At 33.7% G+C, this 18492-nt stretch overlaps 1 protein-coding gene across 1 annotated transcript in view; it reads right to left on the bottom strand.

Annotated features, from left to right (window-relative positions):
• The window catches only part of LOC143229846 (carbonic anhydrase-related protein 10-like), a 156883-nt gene that overhangs the window by 30167 nt on the left and 108224 nt on the right, over window positions 1–18492 (bottom strand). Inside the window, exons 5-6 of the mRNA XM_076462675.1 lie at window positions 12476–12577; window positions 3581–3647 (exon numbers count right to left, since the gene is read on the bottom strand). Of these exons, the coding sequence (XP_076318790.1) occupies window positions 3581–3647; window positions 12476–12577 (169 nt within the window). The remainder of the gene's footprint in view (window positions 1–3580; window positions 3648–12475; window positions 12578–18492) is intronic.

The following is an 18492-nucleotide window of genomic DNA, read 5'->3' as shown; positions in this document are numbered from 1 at the left end:
GTTAGTAATCTATATAAAAAATACCCTTGCGTTTGTTTGTCTGGTGGGAACTTTTTCACAATTTTTTCAATCAAACTCTTCAAATCTAATATCGTTAAAAAAAAGAATTGTATATTGGCTTTTCCATTCAGAATCACCTTACCAGTTTTTTTGCTTAGACAAACTTTATAATGCAATGAGTATTGGTACGTGATGTACAATGTCATTATCACGTAACAACTGGCTTCAATTTCAGTTTTGGTTTTCTATTTCCAAAGTATTTCACAAAAACAACACTTAACCTGGAGTAACTTTCTTAAAAATTTAACATTATACTTAGTACAGTTGCTATAGGTTTTATCGACTTATTTAGGTCTAACATGTGCATGCGCAGATCGGTCACAACCATACGCTTATCCATTAGTGAGCACACATTCAGACATTCATGCTTATCAGCTAAGTTGGCCTTCACTATAACTTTATATTTACTTGTCTTCACAGTAATGTAGCTTCGGTTCGCTTAATAAACCGTTATAAACGTTTACGCATATAAGTTAAGTTTGTCTTCCCTATAACTTTATATTTACTTTACTTTGCAAGAATTTTGCTTCGGTTCGTTATAAACGCCTTTCAGCATCTTTCTTCTCTTTACTAAGGGTTTAATTCTTTGTTTCAGTGAGTTTCTTAGTTTCAACTCGTGAAAGAGTGTCATGACTATTTAATACGGTGTACAGTATAAATACCATTACCACACTTTATTTTTTACTTCACGTGTAGTGTAAACAAATCGTATTACGTATACGTGGTACATTTAACCGAGTAAATTTTTTGCCAGTAGGCCAGGATATATTGATCCAACATATAATGTCTGAAGAAAGAGTTCGTAAAAAAAGATAAAATGAGGAAAATTCAAACAAACTACGTGAAAACTACCACAAATGTTTTACGGGTTGCGGCTCGTAGCTTATTAATATACAACATAAAACATACATTTTGTATATATATTAATATCCCTAGTTTCTACCACCTTTCATAAAAGCGATGAACTGTTTGTTTTGTTTTGTTTGAATTTTGCGCAAAGCTACTCGATGGCTATCTGCGCTAGCCGTCCCTAATTTAGCAGTGTAAGACTAGAGAGAAGGCAGCTAGTCATCACCAGCCACCGTCAACTCTTGGGATACTGTTTTACCAACGAATAGTGGGATTGACCGTCACATTATAACACCCCCACGGCTGAAAGGGCGAGCATGTTTGGTGCGACCGGGATTCAAACCCGCGTCCCTCGGATTACGAGTCGAACGCTTTAACACGCTTGGCCATGCCGGGCCAATGAACTGTTAATAATGTGGAAAACACGACAGGTGAGAACAATGACATAAAGTGGTTAATTCTTTTAAATCCAAAACATTTTAGTGTAACCCTGAAAGTGTTTATAGTGTATAACTCTAAAGTAAAAAAAAGGTAACAAACACTGAGGTATACTTAGTTTCAAAACATTTTAGTGTACCCCTGAAAGTGTTTATAGCGCATTGTTCTGAAGTTAAAAAAGGCAATAAACCCTTAGGTATGCTTAGTTTCAAAACATTTCAGTGTACACCTGAAAGTGTTAACTCCAAAAAAAAGGAAAAAAAAACTGATATATAATTAGTTCCAAGACATTTTAGTGTACCCCTAAAAGTGTTTACAGTATATAGGTTCTAAAATAGAAAAAAACAAACAAAAACAGAGATATAGCTAGTTTCAAAACATCTTACGTGTACCTCTGAAAGTTTTATAGTATATAGCTTCAAAATACAAGAAGCAACAAAAACTAAGATACACCTAGTTTCAAAACCAAGTGCTACACTAATTTTCTTTAGGGTTTTCTTTTGTAGTATTAGGTTGTCGTTTTTTTTTCTTTTTGTGGAAATACAAACATTATGTGAAATTACTTCTAATGAATGAACCTTTGAACAGGTGGGATATCTCTTTTTTAAAACCTGAAGTAAAACATTAGTTTCCAGTGAAAGTGGTAAAAAGATAAGTCACACATCACTCAGATGTCACAAGGAAAGCTTGAATTTAACGAAATATTCGCTTCAAAAACATTATGAAAGTTCGAACTTGTTTTGTAACTTTCATTTAGTAGAATGCGGCTCAAATAAATTAGTCTGAATATAGTTGCATAAAACCAAAATTTATATACAATTTTAGGGAATGTATTAAGCTAAAATGGTACATCTATCTAACGAAACATTTTTAAACTATATGGTTAACGACCGTATTAGGGAATATATTAGGCTAAAGTGATACATTTTTCTAAAGAAATGTTTCTAAACTACTTGGCCAGGTGGTTAGGGCACTCGGCTCGTAATCTGTGGTAACGGGTTCGAATCCCCGTCAATCCAAACATGCTCGCCCTTTCAACTATAAGGACATTATAAAGTTAGGACAATCCCACTATTCGTTGGTAAAAGGGTAGCTCAAGAGTTGACGGCGAGTGGTGATGACTAGCTGCCTTGCCTCTAGTCTTACACTGCTTTGTTAGAGACGGTTAGCGTAGGTAGCTTTTGTATAGCTTTGCACGAAATTTAGAAAAACAAACAAAACTCATAAGTGTAATAAAAGCCAGAAATGCTAACTGCATGTTATTGTTTGAATAATTAATCAAAGCCTTACTTTAAATGAGTATCTTAAATTACTAAATAATATATTTAAAGTAAATTTACGTTCTATACTGCAATCTGGCACAAACTTGAATAACACTTTTTAACAGTTTAAAAGTTTCGTTCGCAAAATAAACTCTACCAAAGTTATCTGACTCTAATTTGGAAGTGGGCATCTAGAGGTAAAACCCCTTAGTGAGTAATACCTACCGCCAACGTTTGGGCTATATGATTTAAACTAAATAAACAGTTTTGACAATTTTTTTTTAATGTAACTACGACCTCAAAGCTCACTTTTTGTTTTCGGCGATGAATGGATGCCAACTATCAAACCTCAGCTGCACGGTCCCCTCGTGCTAGCCATTGAGCCGTGCTCGGCCGTTCAGAACGACTTGTATTTATAAACACATTTTCATGTATATAACTCAACTTTATTACTCTTATTTATACAAAGATATAAATCTCCTGCAAAAATTAAATGTAATTTCTTGAAAGAGCAAGCGTACTTATATTTCGTTATATCAATCTCTGAAGAAACCATTTTTACAATTAATGACATTGGTTTGTTGCACGAGCTGTTTTATATTACTGATTATTCCGCATTTTTTGTTTACTTTCATTAATGCGAGTTTCGTGAATGACAGTTTCTCGTTATATCTATAAGTGAAATAACACATATCTGAAAACCTTAATAGACGCAATAAAGATATCTTTGTTTGTAAAAAAATAATTTAAATTAATCTGATTTATTTAACGAACTTGTTATTTTAAGCCTACTACAAAGTTATTCATTGTTAATTTCTTTTAAAGAAACGTTATCACTAATCAGGCCTTATAAAACAGCTACATGTAATAAGGAAATTTCTTTAGACACGTGTGTGTCTGTTTCAAGTTCCTTTCAGTTTCTTAGTAGAACAACATTAATTACATAACAAATCAAATTTTTTCAAACATACCTCGATAACGTATTTTATCCAGTTGATTGGTTAGAATACGAAGCTCCGCATTAGAGAGATCACCTGACTGTTGAAATAAACACATTCGTTAATACACTGCTACTGGTCTTTTGTATGATAAGCAGAAATGTCTTTTAGGACATTAACTACAAGAAAGCAGGCGATTTATCTGCTGAATATTTGTTTTGTTACTGATTATCTCGTCTTACGCCTTCATTAAGCTTTACAATTACCCTTTTGAAGGGTCAGGCTGAAAGAAATAGCTTAGATCTAGTTTAAAATGTTTTGGAAACTTCAATGCTCGGATAAAACTTTACCTTAGTTTTACATGAAGTGGTAAGACAGCAACACATCCACTACAAACAGATGATGTTTAAAGTTTGTATAGATATGACAAACAAGTAGAAAAAGTGAAGTAATCATACATCTAAAGTTCTATAAACTAAGAAGTAATATATCTTTGAACGTCCTACTTCCATTCTCTGCACGTCCATTCTTCTACCTTCTTGCTGTTCCTTGTTTTCGGCTCGGCATGGCCAGGTGAATAAGGCGCTTGACTCATTACCTGAGGGTCGTGGGTTCGAATCCAAATGTAACACCAAACATGCTCGCACTTTCAATAGTAGGGGCGTTATAATTTGACGGTAAATTCCACTTATTTGGTAAAAGAGTAGTCCAAAAGTCGGAGGTGAGTGCAGATGGGTAGCTGCCTTTGCTCTAGTCTTACACTGCTAAATTAGGGACGACTAGCGCAGATAGCCCTGGAGTAGCTTTACGCGAAATTCCAACCAAACCATTATTTGATTACCTGCTGAATCCTCCACCACCCTCAGCGTTAAATGCGAGGACGTTTTTACACTAAAAATTTGATTTTGATATCCTGGGCCCGGCATGGCCTGATGGGCTAAGGCGTTCGACTCGTAATTTGAGGGTCGTGATTTCGCATCCCCGTCGCGTCAAACATGCTCGCTCTTTTAGCTGTGGGGGCGTTATAATGTGACGGTCAATCCCACTATTCGTTGGTAAAAGAGTAGCCCAAGAGTTGGCGGTGTGTAGTGATAACTAGCTGCCTTCCCTCTAGTCTTACACTGCTAAATTAGGGATGGCTAGCGCAGATAGCCCTCGAGTGGCTTTGCGCGAAATTCAAAAAACAACAAAAACAAACATTCTGTCAGGTAAAGTACAGGTATGTTATTTTGCAGCTTTGTATTTAACAAGAAACTAACTTTGTTTGGTTTAGTTATAAATATTATATTTCTTTAATCTCGGTTCGTATTGTTAATCATTAAAATAATTATACCGAACAACACCGGGTGGTCAGGGCGTTCGATTCCCAATCTGAGTGTCGCTGGTTCGAATCCCTGCTATACCAAACATGATCTCTTTTTTGGCCGTGGGGGTGTTATGATTTTACGTTCAATCACACTATTCGTTAATAGAAGAGTACCCAAAGAGTTGGCGGTGAGTGGTGATGACCGGCTGTTTTCCCTCTAGTCTTACACTGTTAAATTATGGACGGCTAACGCAGATAGCCCTCGTGTAGTTTTCCGCGAAATTTAAAAACAAACAAAAATAAAATAAATTCGAAGAATTAAGATTTACAGTTGTGCTGTTCAAAAAACTAAGAAAAATCTGTCATACAGCTTTAGTTACCCTAGAATTATCGCAAAGATACGTTTTCTGGAAGTTTAAATGTTTCATTGTTTGGAAGTAAACACAAAGCAACAGACTGGGCTATCTGTGCTCTGCTCACCATGGGTATCGAAACCCGGTTTTTAGGGATGTGAGTTCGCAGACATACTACTGTGCCACTATTGGGCGTTTGAAACATTTTAAGAGGAAGTCTTGAATTGAGCAAATGTGGTTTTTATTTTATTTTATTATTAACACAACTCCAAACTAACACATCAGAAACAATCTATGAAATCTTTAATTAATAACGTTTAACTGAATTAAGAGACTCATTTTCTCAAGGAATAAACTTAACTTATCTATTAAATTTATATTGCTTTCCATGGGGTGATAGCCAATGATTACAATAATATCATTTAAACAAAACAGATTAGAGAGACTTGTTCTAAATAACTTCTTTTTTATATGTTTGGTTGTAAATACTAAGGTTGAATTAGTAAAAGAATACATAGCAATTACACTTTTATACAGTTTCTGACTTACTGTTCTGTATTATTTGTTTGTTTTTGAATTTCGCGCAAAGCTACACGAGGACTATTTGCGCTAGCCGTCCCTAATTTAACAATGTAAGACTAGAGGAAAGTCAGCTAGCAATCACCACCCACCGATAACTCTTGGACTACTCTTTTACTAACGAATAGTGGGATTGTCCGTCACATTATAATGTTCCAACGGCTGAAAGGGCGAGCATGTTTGGGGTAACGGGGATGCGAACCCGCGACCCTCGGATTACGAGTCGAACGCCTTAACCCACCTGGCCATGCTGGGCCTTTTAGAGACAAACAAAAAGATAAAACAAGTGGTATGTGAAATACCAGGACGACAATAACATCGCAACTTTACACGTTTTATGTTAATCTGACTTTAAAAACTTCTGATCTGCAAAGAAAGAGATCATAAATGTGTAATATAAGTTTAGATTTGCTTGTTCTATATATCGATCTAATCATAATATTGTCATTACTTTGCTGTGATGTTTCATATTTTTTAATTTTACCTTCTAACAGAACACGGTTAAACATGGCGTACCTCATAATCTACAATATTAAAGTACAACAGTTTTAGTGCACTCACATTATGGCTAGTTTTAAGTAAAACCATAAATTTTGTATCAGGTTTGTGTCATTACCTAGAATATTTAGTTTTAAGAACCTTTTAATACTATTTCTCATTATTACACTCACTGATATATATGTATATTTGTACATAAAATGAAGAGAAGGAATCATTTAAATAACTAAAACAAAACATATTTAGTTAGAAAGTTTATTAGTTTTGAACTCTAAAACAGGATTTTCTATGTGAAAGATTTTCTATCTTATACCAGTGTAGACTAAACAATCAGGTCAAAGAACACTAGGATATACCAGTGTGAGTTAAACAGTCTGATCAAGACACCCTAAGATACGTCTACGAATTTCGAATTAGTGGCAAAAGAGAAGGCAGTCAGTAAACAGCATCTTCCGCCATTAGGGTTTTAGTGATTTTTTTTCCAGTCGAACAAAGGTTCACCGTCACTCTTGTAACAACTGAAAGAGCAGGGTCTGCTCAGCCAAATCAGGTCTCAAACCTTTTACCCTTGATCTACAACCTTAACCATTAGGTCAGGATCTAATTTTTATTATTTCTCTTTTCTCTCTCTAAACTATGATAAAACTAACTATGATATTCGAAACTTGTCGTTGTTCCTTTTAAAAGTGGTTCAGTAAATGGAATGTCCCACAAAACATGTTTTTTTATAGTGGTAATAATTCTTGACTTTCAGAGATCATGAGTTACCTCCCCTACCTACAGAGGCTCAACTGTGTGAAGGATTATAATTCAAAATTTCTGGTTTAGATACCCGTAATGGGTATAGCAAAGATAGTTTATTGTGTAGCTCTGTGCTCAGAAACAAACAGTCAGATTGTCAGGAAGGAACTGAATTGTAATGGTAAAATGTTCACTTTGGGATCTTATGTCAAAGCTATAGAAGAGCTATCTTCTCTGGCCGTTCCGAATTTTTAACTGATAGATAAGAGAAGAAATAAACAGTCAATAACACCCACTATCAACTCTTATCCCACTCTAAACGAATCGTATGATTTAACCGTCACTGTTAAAGTGCAGAATGCGATTTTGCATTCGACATGAACCACGGACCTTCAGACCCGTAGCCCGTCATGCTAATTACTCGGCCACGTTCAGTCGGAAACCTGTAGCCTGTAAGAATCATTGTTTGTGGTATTATTTCAATTACTCTAGCGCCTAACTAACCTATCAGATGTTTAAATTGCTAAGTGCTCACACTTACTGTACAAATTAATGTCACTGGAAATGTCTGGTATTAATTTAAACGGAATGCATGTTACATAAATTTACAGATTCCAAAACCAAGCGTTTTAACGTTATTTCAACAACTAATGGGTATTGCGGTACGTTATAATGATTAATACAGGTAATAACTTAACATCACGCAGTTGCCTCAGCTTTTGATAGTTTCTTCTTACTGATAATGCAGGCTTACACTTTTAAGGGTAAGATATGACTGACAAAGAATTAAAGTAACTTTTATTGACGAGCAAATCTCTTTTAGTAGTATCGTAAGTATGTAAAAGATTCCAGTTTTCAGTAAATGGTTATAGGATGATAAAGGACTGTATCAGAGATATTGGAAAAAAGTGCATTTGGTAGATGGTAAATTTTGTGATTGCTCTATTTGAAATAACCTAAGAACCACTGGAAAATTTCAAATAAAACTCAAATGGTTGGATAGATAAGTAAGTTTTATGTAGCAATGCTTTAAATAAAAAAAAAAATGGAGCTGTTTGATTTGAGAAAGCTTTTGTTTCTAACAAATTATGTATGTGTGATATTATTTTTGGGAAATTGTGTAAATATTTATTGAGAATCCTTATTTATAACTGAAAATTAATTGTTTAAAATAGAATAAAGTCGTTAAAAATAAATTTTGACTTTTAAAAATAAAACCGACGGTTATGTTAAACCCTGTGTCATGAAGCTATAAACCAATTCGTATACCAATGCAATCAATAGCGAGAAACAATTAGTACTTTAGCTAATTCTGAGTGGTTGATTTCGATACCCGAGAAAACGAAAAAAAACAGGAAAACCATTAAACTGAAGAGCTTTTCGTAACTTTCTTTACTTGTACGTAACTTGTCAAATAGAACATCAGTGAAGTCTTGATATCATGTGGAAAAAAAAAGTAGAATTTTGATTTCTCGCTCAGCTCGTGAAAAGTTCTGTTTAAACTCAGTATTAGTTAATATAACACGACTTAGACAACCGCAAATGTTGTATTAATGTCACACACCCTCTGTGACAAACACTATAAAAGTTACTATAACATATATACTGAAGCCATTTCTGACAAACATTAAAAATGGGAAGTTACATCACTTTATATACATTAATTCCTACGAGACAAACATATAAGTGGTAAGCTACAATTTGACAATTAAAGTTTAATGATGTGTCTCTTGTAGACCTTCCTCACAAGCATTGTAACAATTACGCTATGGTATCAAAGGCCATGGAAAATTTCTACAAAATATTCAATTAACGTAATAATATTTCTATTGTGAACTTTCATGACAAATAACCTAATATTTAATACCTAGAAATAAATAGAACGAGAACCAACCTCAGATACACACGTATCTATGTATGTGTGTGAAATAATAAAAATAAGAGGTCAACGTAGCTTTCTAACAAGTATATTATTTAGACCGCACAAACCTATTTTTATCATAACCATTATCAGAGAATATTTATCTTTTGAAATGTACAATTTATAGGTACGTTGAGTGTGCCTTTGTTCGTTCTACCGTTTAGAAAACCAAATTTCTTGGAAAAAATATTGCATTATTCAATTACAATTTTGGCATTAGTCGTCATTAAGATGGTAATATTGAAAACGTCTAGGACATACAAGCCACATTTCACATTCTACTCTCCAAATTTTACTGAATGTTTTCTATTGTATGTAAAATGTGAATGCTTTGGTTATTAACTTCTGAGCTTAGCTAGATACTCATATGTTAGAAATGAAATTTAACTCAGTAATAAACATAGCTATTTCATTATACCAGTTTTACTTATACTGTTTAGAATGCCATGATTTATCAGTTGGTTGTCCTTAGGGTTGGCAATACTTTCGGTCGTAATCCCAATAATATCTCACAAGATTAAGCCGGCTTAGGAGATTTAGATCATAATTAAATTTATATACTGAGGTGACAGTGCAAAATAGCCTTTATAATAAAAATGTTTAATCAAAACAATAAAATAATAGATAACATATAATATACATTAAACAATTTAATAAATACTGTTATTTAAACTAGCATTAAAGACAAAATAGAAGCTTCTTAGGGAACACGTAAAACCAAGTTGTTTCATGCATTATACCTGAACCCTTGATAGATGGATTATGAAATATAATAATAAAAATATTTGCTATAATTTTCTATGCATTACTGAGGAAACTGCGTATTTACGCTGTACTATTTCTGATTAATAATCAAAAGATTAGAGACAGCTTCACCAAAGAATCGAGAATTATGTCAGCAAAATAATGTTTTATGCATCATGGAAGTAATAAGACAGCTTTTTGTACTGGGTCATAGATTAAAATCTAGAACTGTTTCTTTTCGTTTAGATGAGAAGCTATATCGCAAAAGAAGATGGATATTAATAAACTAATAAGTAGATGTAAGAGATTTAAATGAAGTTACAAGAGCCCCAAGCAACTTTTCTTTAGCATACAAAAGGACATCTACCAGCCACCTTTCTTCAGATATTATGTAACAGATATTAAACAATAGTCTACCTAATGCCACGCTATTCAGTGACTACACTGTTAAGATTGTATATAAATAAAAATAAAATTCCTGTATAAACTAAAAGTATGTATGCTGAATTATAGTGAGATTGGTTTACAGGGATAAATTACCACATCAACTAGAGAGGTTGGTTTGTAGGGAAAAGTCACCACATCAACTTACTTTTCTACAAATTCTGTTAGTATTTCTGAATAAACTAATGATGTGTACTGACTAGAGTTTTAATGTGTTTCTTGTTTAATGTTACAAAATAATTTCACTGAGTATTTCAAACATTTGTTTATTTCTTGACTCAATTGATTATTACTCACAGTCTTATGCCAGGAACGTAAGTTAAACATTTATTTTCGAGTTTTATAAACAATATCCGATATGATAAGCAAAAGTCTTTACGTAGTTTAATTATATATTTTATACCTCATTTTAGCTTTACGTTAGAATTTTTCTAGGACTAAATATTTGTAGAAGTACCTATTCCCGCTTTTTTTTTTAAAGACAATTAGATATATAAAGAAAAATAAAATAAAAAAGAAAAGACGGCCGAACGTGACTGACCAAGCGCCAAATACAACAAAATCGAATATTACTTTCTAAGCCAAACGGCAGTTACAATAAACTTACTGCCTCAAATATGTCTGAAACGAAAAAAAGTAGTTTGGGTGATAACAATTTTGTGGGTCCAAATGCTTTCTTTGTTCAATAGCAGTTTGAAAGTTAACTTTCTGTTCAAGTTAGCAACAGTTGAGTTTAGTGAAATGATTACTAAGTTTTTATTTTAACGTGATCGTCTAAACTACATTTTGATTACTAGTTTCAGGAATATGAGGCAATATCTTAATTATATTTTAGAAGAAAGTATACATCAGTTTTCAAGACAGACATTTAAAACAAAGTAGTATAAAATTACTTGACGTAGGAATTCGAATAAACTTCAATTTTGATGTGGCCTGGCATGGTATGGTGGTTAGGGCACTCAACTCTGCCGATCGCTGGGTCAAACTCCATACCTGAATATACTCGACCTTTTACCCGGATGGCGTTATTATGCGATAGTCAATCCCCTTTTTCATTGTTAAAAGGTATCTTACGTGTGAACGTTGGATAGATTAGTGTCAATTAGCTGCCTTTCGCCTAACCTATCATTGTGTTTGTTTGCAATTAAGCATAAATCTACACAATGGGCTATGCATGCTCTCCCCACCACTTTTATCGAATCCCGCTTTCTAGCTTTGTACGTCTACAAATATCCTGCTGTGCCACTGGTTTATCATTGCAAGATTAAAGATGGTTAGCCTAGATAGCCTTCTAGTTACTTTGCACGAATTTTAACGAACTAACAATTAGTTTTGACGTACCTATGAGGTATTTCCTAAGAAACTTAGTAATCGAAATACTAAGGTTAAAATTTCTATAGTTTATTATATTTCTATTAAATTTTAATTTTTTGTGTTCTATAGACAAAACATGAATAAGTGTTCAATGTTTATAGTTTGTGTTTTTAAATTACACTCGTTTCTTAAAGTAGTTTGTTCAGAAGAAACTTCTTATTTGATAGAATTACAAACTACAACTAATTACTTTTGAAAAAAGTGTTTATTTTAATAATATAATCTAAATATATCTATAATTAGCACAGTATCAGTAGTAAAAATGTTATCTACTATACATCAAAATAAATAGTTTACAAGTGTGAAAGTCTGTTGTCTTTTATAAGTGTTTCATTTCTATCTGGGGCTTTTACAGTTTCAAAGTTTCACGGTGAATCATTTTAAACGTTTCTAGTCAAGAAATGATAACTGAGGTTTAGATAGAAAAGACACAGTAGATTTTTAACCAGTAAACGTAGTCTATTAAAACTAAAAATATATTCAATACCCATCTAAGCTATTTTTTGGGTGGTGGCCACTTTCATTGGAATAACCTAGGTGTTTTTAATAGAGAAACATGAACAAAAATATTGAGAACCGCTGGACAGAACATTTTTAGAGTTCTCGATAAGAACTACAAATGGCCCGGCATGGCCAGGTGTCTCAAGGCGTTTGACTCGTAATTTGAGGGTCGCGGGTTCGAATCCCCGTCGCACCAAACATGCTCGCCCTTTTAGCCGTGGGGGTGTTATAATGTGACGGTCAATCCCCCTATTCGTTGGTAAAGGAGTAGCTAAAGAGTTGGCTGTGGGTGGTGATGACTAGCTGCTTTCCCTCTAATCTTACACTGCTAAATTAGGGACGGCTAGCGCAGACAGCACTCGTGTAGCTTTGCGCGAAATTCAAAAAAACAAAAAAACAAGAACTACAGACTTCGAGGCCTTGAAGCTAGTTTACACTATTTTAATGAAAAGATAGAAACTCCTTACCTGTAGCATGACAGACACTCCTACAAGTCCTTGGTTCTTGTGTAAACGTAAAGCTTCAGTCATATTGGGGTACAGGTCAGAGTTGTATCCAATCATTTGTAACTGAAACACAATTATTACCGATTCTTATTAGTGTTGCAAACTTTCATTGTAAACATTTTTTTATTATTATAAGTTATTTCGATTTACTTAGCATTGCTGAGGAGATATCGAATGCTGATTTTAGCTCGTGTTTATTTGGGTCTTGTTTGTACATCACACATCGCTTGTAGATTTGTTGACAAACTATGCCTGTAATAGAGAAAATCTATTGTACGGATTACTTTACACGAGGCAAGGTTTTGAAGGTGTATGTGTTAATTCAACGCTGAGAGAGAATCGGTTCAGAAAATATCAAGACGAAACATTTTCCGGTTTTCATAATTTATTCATAATATCAAAAAAACTGAATAAATCTTAAGGGTCCTTTTTGTGGCTAAAAATAATAAAAAAAACGTAATTCATCAACAATACTTGGATCTGATTATGATTTTTTTAGCTCAAAGTTAAGCAAGTGACAATATTCGCTCTCTCCACCACAGGGAATGGAACAATGTGTTTTAGCAGTTTAAGACCGAAGACTTACCGATGACACACTGAGGGAACGTATATTGACCTTCTAAATATATTATAAATTTACAAGTGCCTATGAAAGAAAAATAAGGTCCACACAATAACGTTTAGCAAAAAACGATACACTATAAGGAAAGAGATAGCATTGTTAAGACAACACACAAACAAACATATCTATACAAATATGCTGGTGAAATATTTAGAAATCAACACAAAATAGAAGAGACTGCAAAACGTTTAAAAATGATAAAATAATATTAAAAAATGGGCAAAACAAACCTCTATAACATCAAATTTGCAAATAATAATAAAGTTCTCTGGTACAGATGTATGTTTTATCAATTTTGAACACTTTTTTCAAATATTTAGAGAATATATTTTACGTTGTATTAGAGTGCAGCTACAGGCCCGGTTTGGTCAGGTGGTTAAGGCTCTCGACTCGTAATCTGAGAGTCGCGTGTTCGAATCCCCGTCACAAACATGCTCGCCCTTTCAGCTCTGGGGGCATTATAATGTGATGGTCAATCCCACTATTCGTTGGTAAAAGAATAGCCCAAGAGTTGGCGGTGGGTGGTGATAACTAGCTGCCTTCCCTCTAGTCTTACACTGCTAAATTAGGAACGACTAGCATAGACAGCCCTTGTGTAGCTTTGTTCGAAATTCAAAACAAGCCAAATTAGTGCAGCTACTAACGTGGATGTATTTCGTGATACAAGGAAATTAATATAGGTTAGTCATTGTTATTCTTTAAAATTATTTTTGACTTATCACAGCTATGCCTCTTAGGTCAATTTAGTTTTTATATAGAGACCACTTAATCGCTAGTTCAATTTCAGTTTTCACAGCATATGATAATAATTGTAAATCAAACACCTTATGCAAATAAACTAACGAAGATTGTGAGGCTAATCTTGGTTATTTCTACCTTTTTTATATAGTTTGGGCTTTATTAAATTGTGCATGCTTGGTCCTCTGAGACATTACAGAGACGTTGTATAGATGAATAGCTAAGAAAGTTTGAAAACCAAAGGTAGTTGGATGTTTTACTATTGTTTAGAAATTTGTTTTTATTATATTACAAAGATCGATCAATATCTTTGTTTCAATGATAAATTTACAGTGCTTCATGATTTATTATCTCTCTCTCTCTGTATATACATATGTATATATATATATAAACACACACACAAAGTACAAAAATCTGGGCCAGGCATGGCCAAGCGTCTTAAGGCTTGTAATCTGAGGGTCGCGGGTTCGCATACCCGTCGCGCCAAACATGCTTGCCCTTTCAGCCGTGGGGGTGTTATAAAGTGACGGTCAATCCCACTATTCGTTGGAAAAAGAGTAGCCCAAGAGTTGGCGGTGGGTGGTGATGACTAGCTGCCTTCCATCTAGTCTTACACTACTAAATTAGGGACGGCTAGCACAGATAGCCCTCGAGTAGCTTTGTGCGAAATTCAAAAAACAAACAAACAAAAATATGTTTGTCCGTTATCTATTTATTCCTAGGTCGCAGGCATAATTTAAACCAAACTTTATGGGATTCTAGTTTAAAACAAGGGGCATGATTATTGTTGTTATTGAGTATGTATTATTTTTGACGTAGTCTAGCGTCATCTAAGTTCATAGAGGGGACAACGTCCTTTCACACCTGAAGAAGAATAAGTTCTTTCTATAACGCAACATGTACAAAGTGTGGAGGGTGGGCTTACAGCGATAAGTTTACGGACTTACAACGATAAAAGCAGGGATTCGATTCCCCTCGGTGGACTCAGCAGAGAGTCCGATGTGGCTTTGCTGTAAGAAAAACACAATCACACACTAACTGATTTATTATCAGGCATGTTACGTATATATTATTTATGTTGTTGTTTTTATTAAGCCCAAAACTACACAATGGGCTATCTGTACTCTGCCAACCACGGGTATCGAAACCCGGTTTTTAGCGTTGTAATTCCGCAGACACACCGCTGAGCCACTGTGGGGCCTATATATTATTTAACGAAACCAAAACTATTTGTAAACTTTTATTTTTTATTCTAGTAACGAAAAGCAGATGACATTTAAATACCGATTATAATAAAGAGAAAACCTACAACGTTATGCTTAAAATAAAGTTATTTTTCTCTCTAGTAAATGTTAGTATTGATAATACTTCTAAACTAACAATATATTTGGTAAAACTGAAAATTACCTGAAGAAATTTAAAGATTTTCCCTTTCCTGTCTACAAAATTACATAAGAAATAGTAATATTAAGGTTTGACCGTTAAATTTAGTATAACCTGTGTATAATTTTTGCTACGGTTTTCCTTTCTAAATATCCTCAATTATAGAGCTGTGATTTATAGTAGGGTTATGCCTGTAATCTATCAATGACTAATAGGTCGAATGGTAACATTCTGACCAAGAACTCTTGCAAATGCGAGTCAAATAATATATGGAACTTTCAGAGGCTTACCCACCAACTAAGACATGGTGTACGTGTAAGACATAGTGTACGTGTTAAGCTTTTACCACACAAATGACAAAAAGCATTCTGGTAATATCCAGCTGGAAATTTTTCGTTGTCTTGGAAGAAGCATGCAGCCGCTTGAACAAGTAAATTGAGGTTAAAGTATTGTTCTCTTTGTTTTCAGGGCAACTGCGTATTATTAATGTTTTTTCTAACACTGGAAATGTTTTGCTCAGAGTTTAACAAAATTCGAGGGCAAAACAAATGTGTTAGTTAAACCCCATATTGCACGATTCAAGAAACTCCCGTCTATATTGCACAAAAATACATTTGACTGAAAGCGTTAGTTAAACCCCATATTGCACGATTCAAGAAACTCCGGTCTGTATTGCACAAAAATACATTTGACTGAAATACATTTTGGTTAATTATAACTAATCTACTACCTAAAAGTAACATTGTTTCAGTAGTTTATGTTACCAAGAAATAAGAATATTCTGTTTTTATACGTATTAAGCAAAAAAAAAAAGATGAATTTGTTATTAATACGTAAACATAGAGAATTATATAAAAGTTTTTGTATTATCAGAAGAATGTATTGAATTCAAAATGAATGTAAATGTTCGAGCTTCATGTCACAAGTAAATCTTCACCACAATATGCGTCCCAATCTGCAGAAGTATTTTCGGAAAGGCTGGAAAACTACGTTAAAATATTATATCATGCCAATAGTGGATTATCATGTTTTATAACCATATCTTAAAAAAGTAAATGATTAGTTCAAAAGTCAAAACTTTTCATAGACCGAAATAATCTTACAGAGCTGGTCTTACTGACTTATTGCAAAAGATAAAATGATTTAAAAGTAAGATAAAAAAGACCCTTTATATTACGTATAAAATACCCCTTTCCCTATTTTGAGTTACTGTCTTAGCAAGTAAGTTGTTATAAAAGTATTAAGGCCCTGCGTGGCTATGTGGTTTATGCCCTCGACTCCTAATCCGAGGGTCGCGGGTTCCAATCCCAGTAACACCAAACACGCTCGCCCTTTCACCCGTGGGGGCGTTATAATGTGACGGTCAATCCCACTATTTGTTGGTAAAATAGTAGCCCAAGAGTTGACGGAGGGTGGTGATGACTAGCTGCTTTCACTCTAGTCTTACACTGTTAAGTTAGAAATGGCTAGCGCAGATAGCTTTCGCGTAGCTTTGCGCGAAATTTAAAACAAGTAAAATTATTAACACTACAAGTATTATTCGTCATATTTCCATTACTTACTTATATCGTTCAATTATTCATAAGTTTTTCTTGAGTATAAATATGATCAAAGTACAAGGTGTTTTTATTTATCCACGTAAAGATAAATCAACCTACAAATATATTCAACCTACTCAAATAATTACTCAACAAAATTATTTTAATTATTTTAAGCCACAGCTACTCTGTGAAATACAATATCCCTCCCATAGACATATAACCTTTGCAATTCATTGTGAAACCTTCCAGCAAACATCAATTTAACGATACAAACTAACGAACCAGTGAAACTTCTTTATAAAATACGCGGAAAAAAGCAATTACTCGGTTTCATGGAAACAAATTGCACTTCTTGTTTACCGATGATGGAGTAAGAGGTTGGACTTATAAAACGGACCTTGAAACGAGAATTCAATAAAACAGTAACTGCCTTGGAGCATTTTAATTTTCTGCCAGATTTCTATTGGAAATTAACAAAAGCAACGTTGAGCAACTCTGTGTATGACCTAATAGTAAGGTCATTTCATTTCGTTAAACAAAAGTTTCTACAAAATCTAAAGATTAATATAGAAAAAGATATTTGTTAAGCCTCACTAGTACGTTCTTCATTTGTATAAAATAAATAAAAAGTAATTTAAAGAAAGATCAGTCAACTTATCTGTACTTTCTTCAATCGTATATGAAACTTTCTGTCTCTGTGTAAAATTTATGTATTAAGAATATATGTAAATATTACTTAACAGTTTGAAATGTTAGCCTTTTGCCTAAGGGTAAAATCTGAGCCAATATATAAATTAAAAAGTGGCTAATTAGATGTGTAAGACGTTAGATTATACTTAGTTTCTGTAATTATTTGATCTAAATTTTATATTTATTGGACATAAGTGCTTAAAATAATAAAACCCAAGTGCTTAAGAGTGTAGAAACATGTTCTTGTTTTGGAAATTTCATATTACTATGGATTTTCGATTTTCACGTTACATGGATTATGTCATGCGATCTACTGAATTGCTTGACATTTAAAATGTCGTTTGTATAAAGAAAGTAAAACGATTGACTTTCTAACATAATCAACGCTTATATATAACAAGCGTAAGCACTGAAAAGTCTAACGACGAAACCGTTTGCACTGAAAACTACGCTACGTGGATATTGTAAAGATGCAAATCCGTCAAATAGAATAGGACCGGCCGTGGCTAAACGAATTGTTACTAAATAGTTAAATTTCGTAATATTTTTAATATAATACACAAAACTTTCTGGTGTTAACCCAAGCAAGTTAACAGCACAGTATAAAGATAAATGGAACAGTGTAATAGTTCAGTGTTACACCTAACACACAGACGCTCAACTTCCGTAAAAAAACAAGAGTTGTGGATCTAATATATAGAATAAAAAGCATAGCAATATATAGCAGATGTAAAAAGGAAGAGAGAGAGAGAAATGCTGTTAAAGTTAGACTTTGAAAGAAAAACAAAATAAAATAGTGAGAAGAAAGTTGAGAAATAGATGAACATATGTTATTGGTTGAGTGATAGAGGTATGGTGTAAATAAATGAGAAACACTAAGTGAAGTACACTCCCAGCAGCGAAAAATATGCCGAGACAAGAACGAGACTTCCACAAGGAAATCTTTACTCTCTCCACGGCTCGAAGCGAACTGTCCTTAAAGTGCCATAACTGAATTCCTAATA

Source organism: Tachypleus tridentatus, chromosome 10 (genome assembly GCF_004210375.1).
Source record: "Tachypleus tridentatus isolate NWPU-2018 chromosome 10, ASM421037v1, whole genome shotgun sequence".
NCBI lineage: Eukaryota > Metazoa > Arthropoda > Merostomata > Xiphosura > Limulidae > Tachypleus > Tachypleus tridentatus.
The sequence above is the reverse complement of the archived record's forward strand: the minus strand, read 5'-3'. Positions and strand labels throughout refer to the sequence as shown.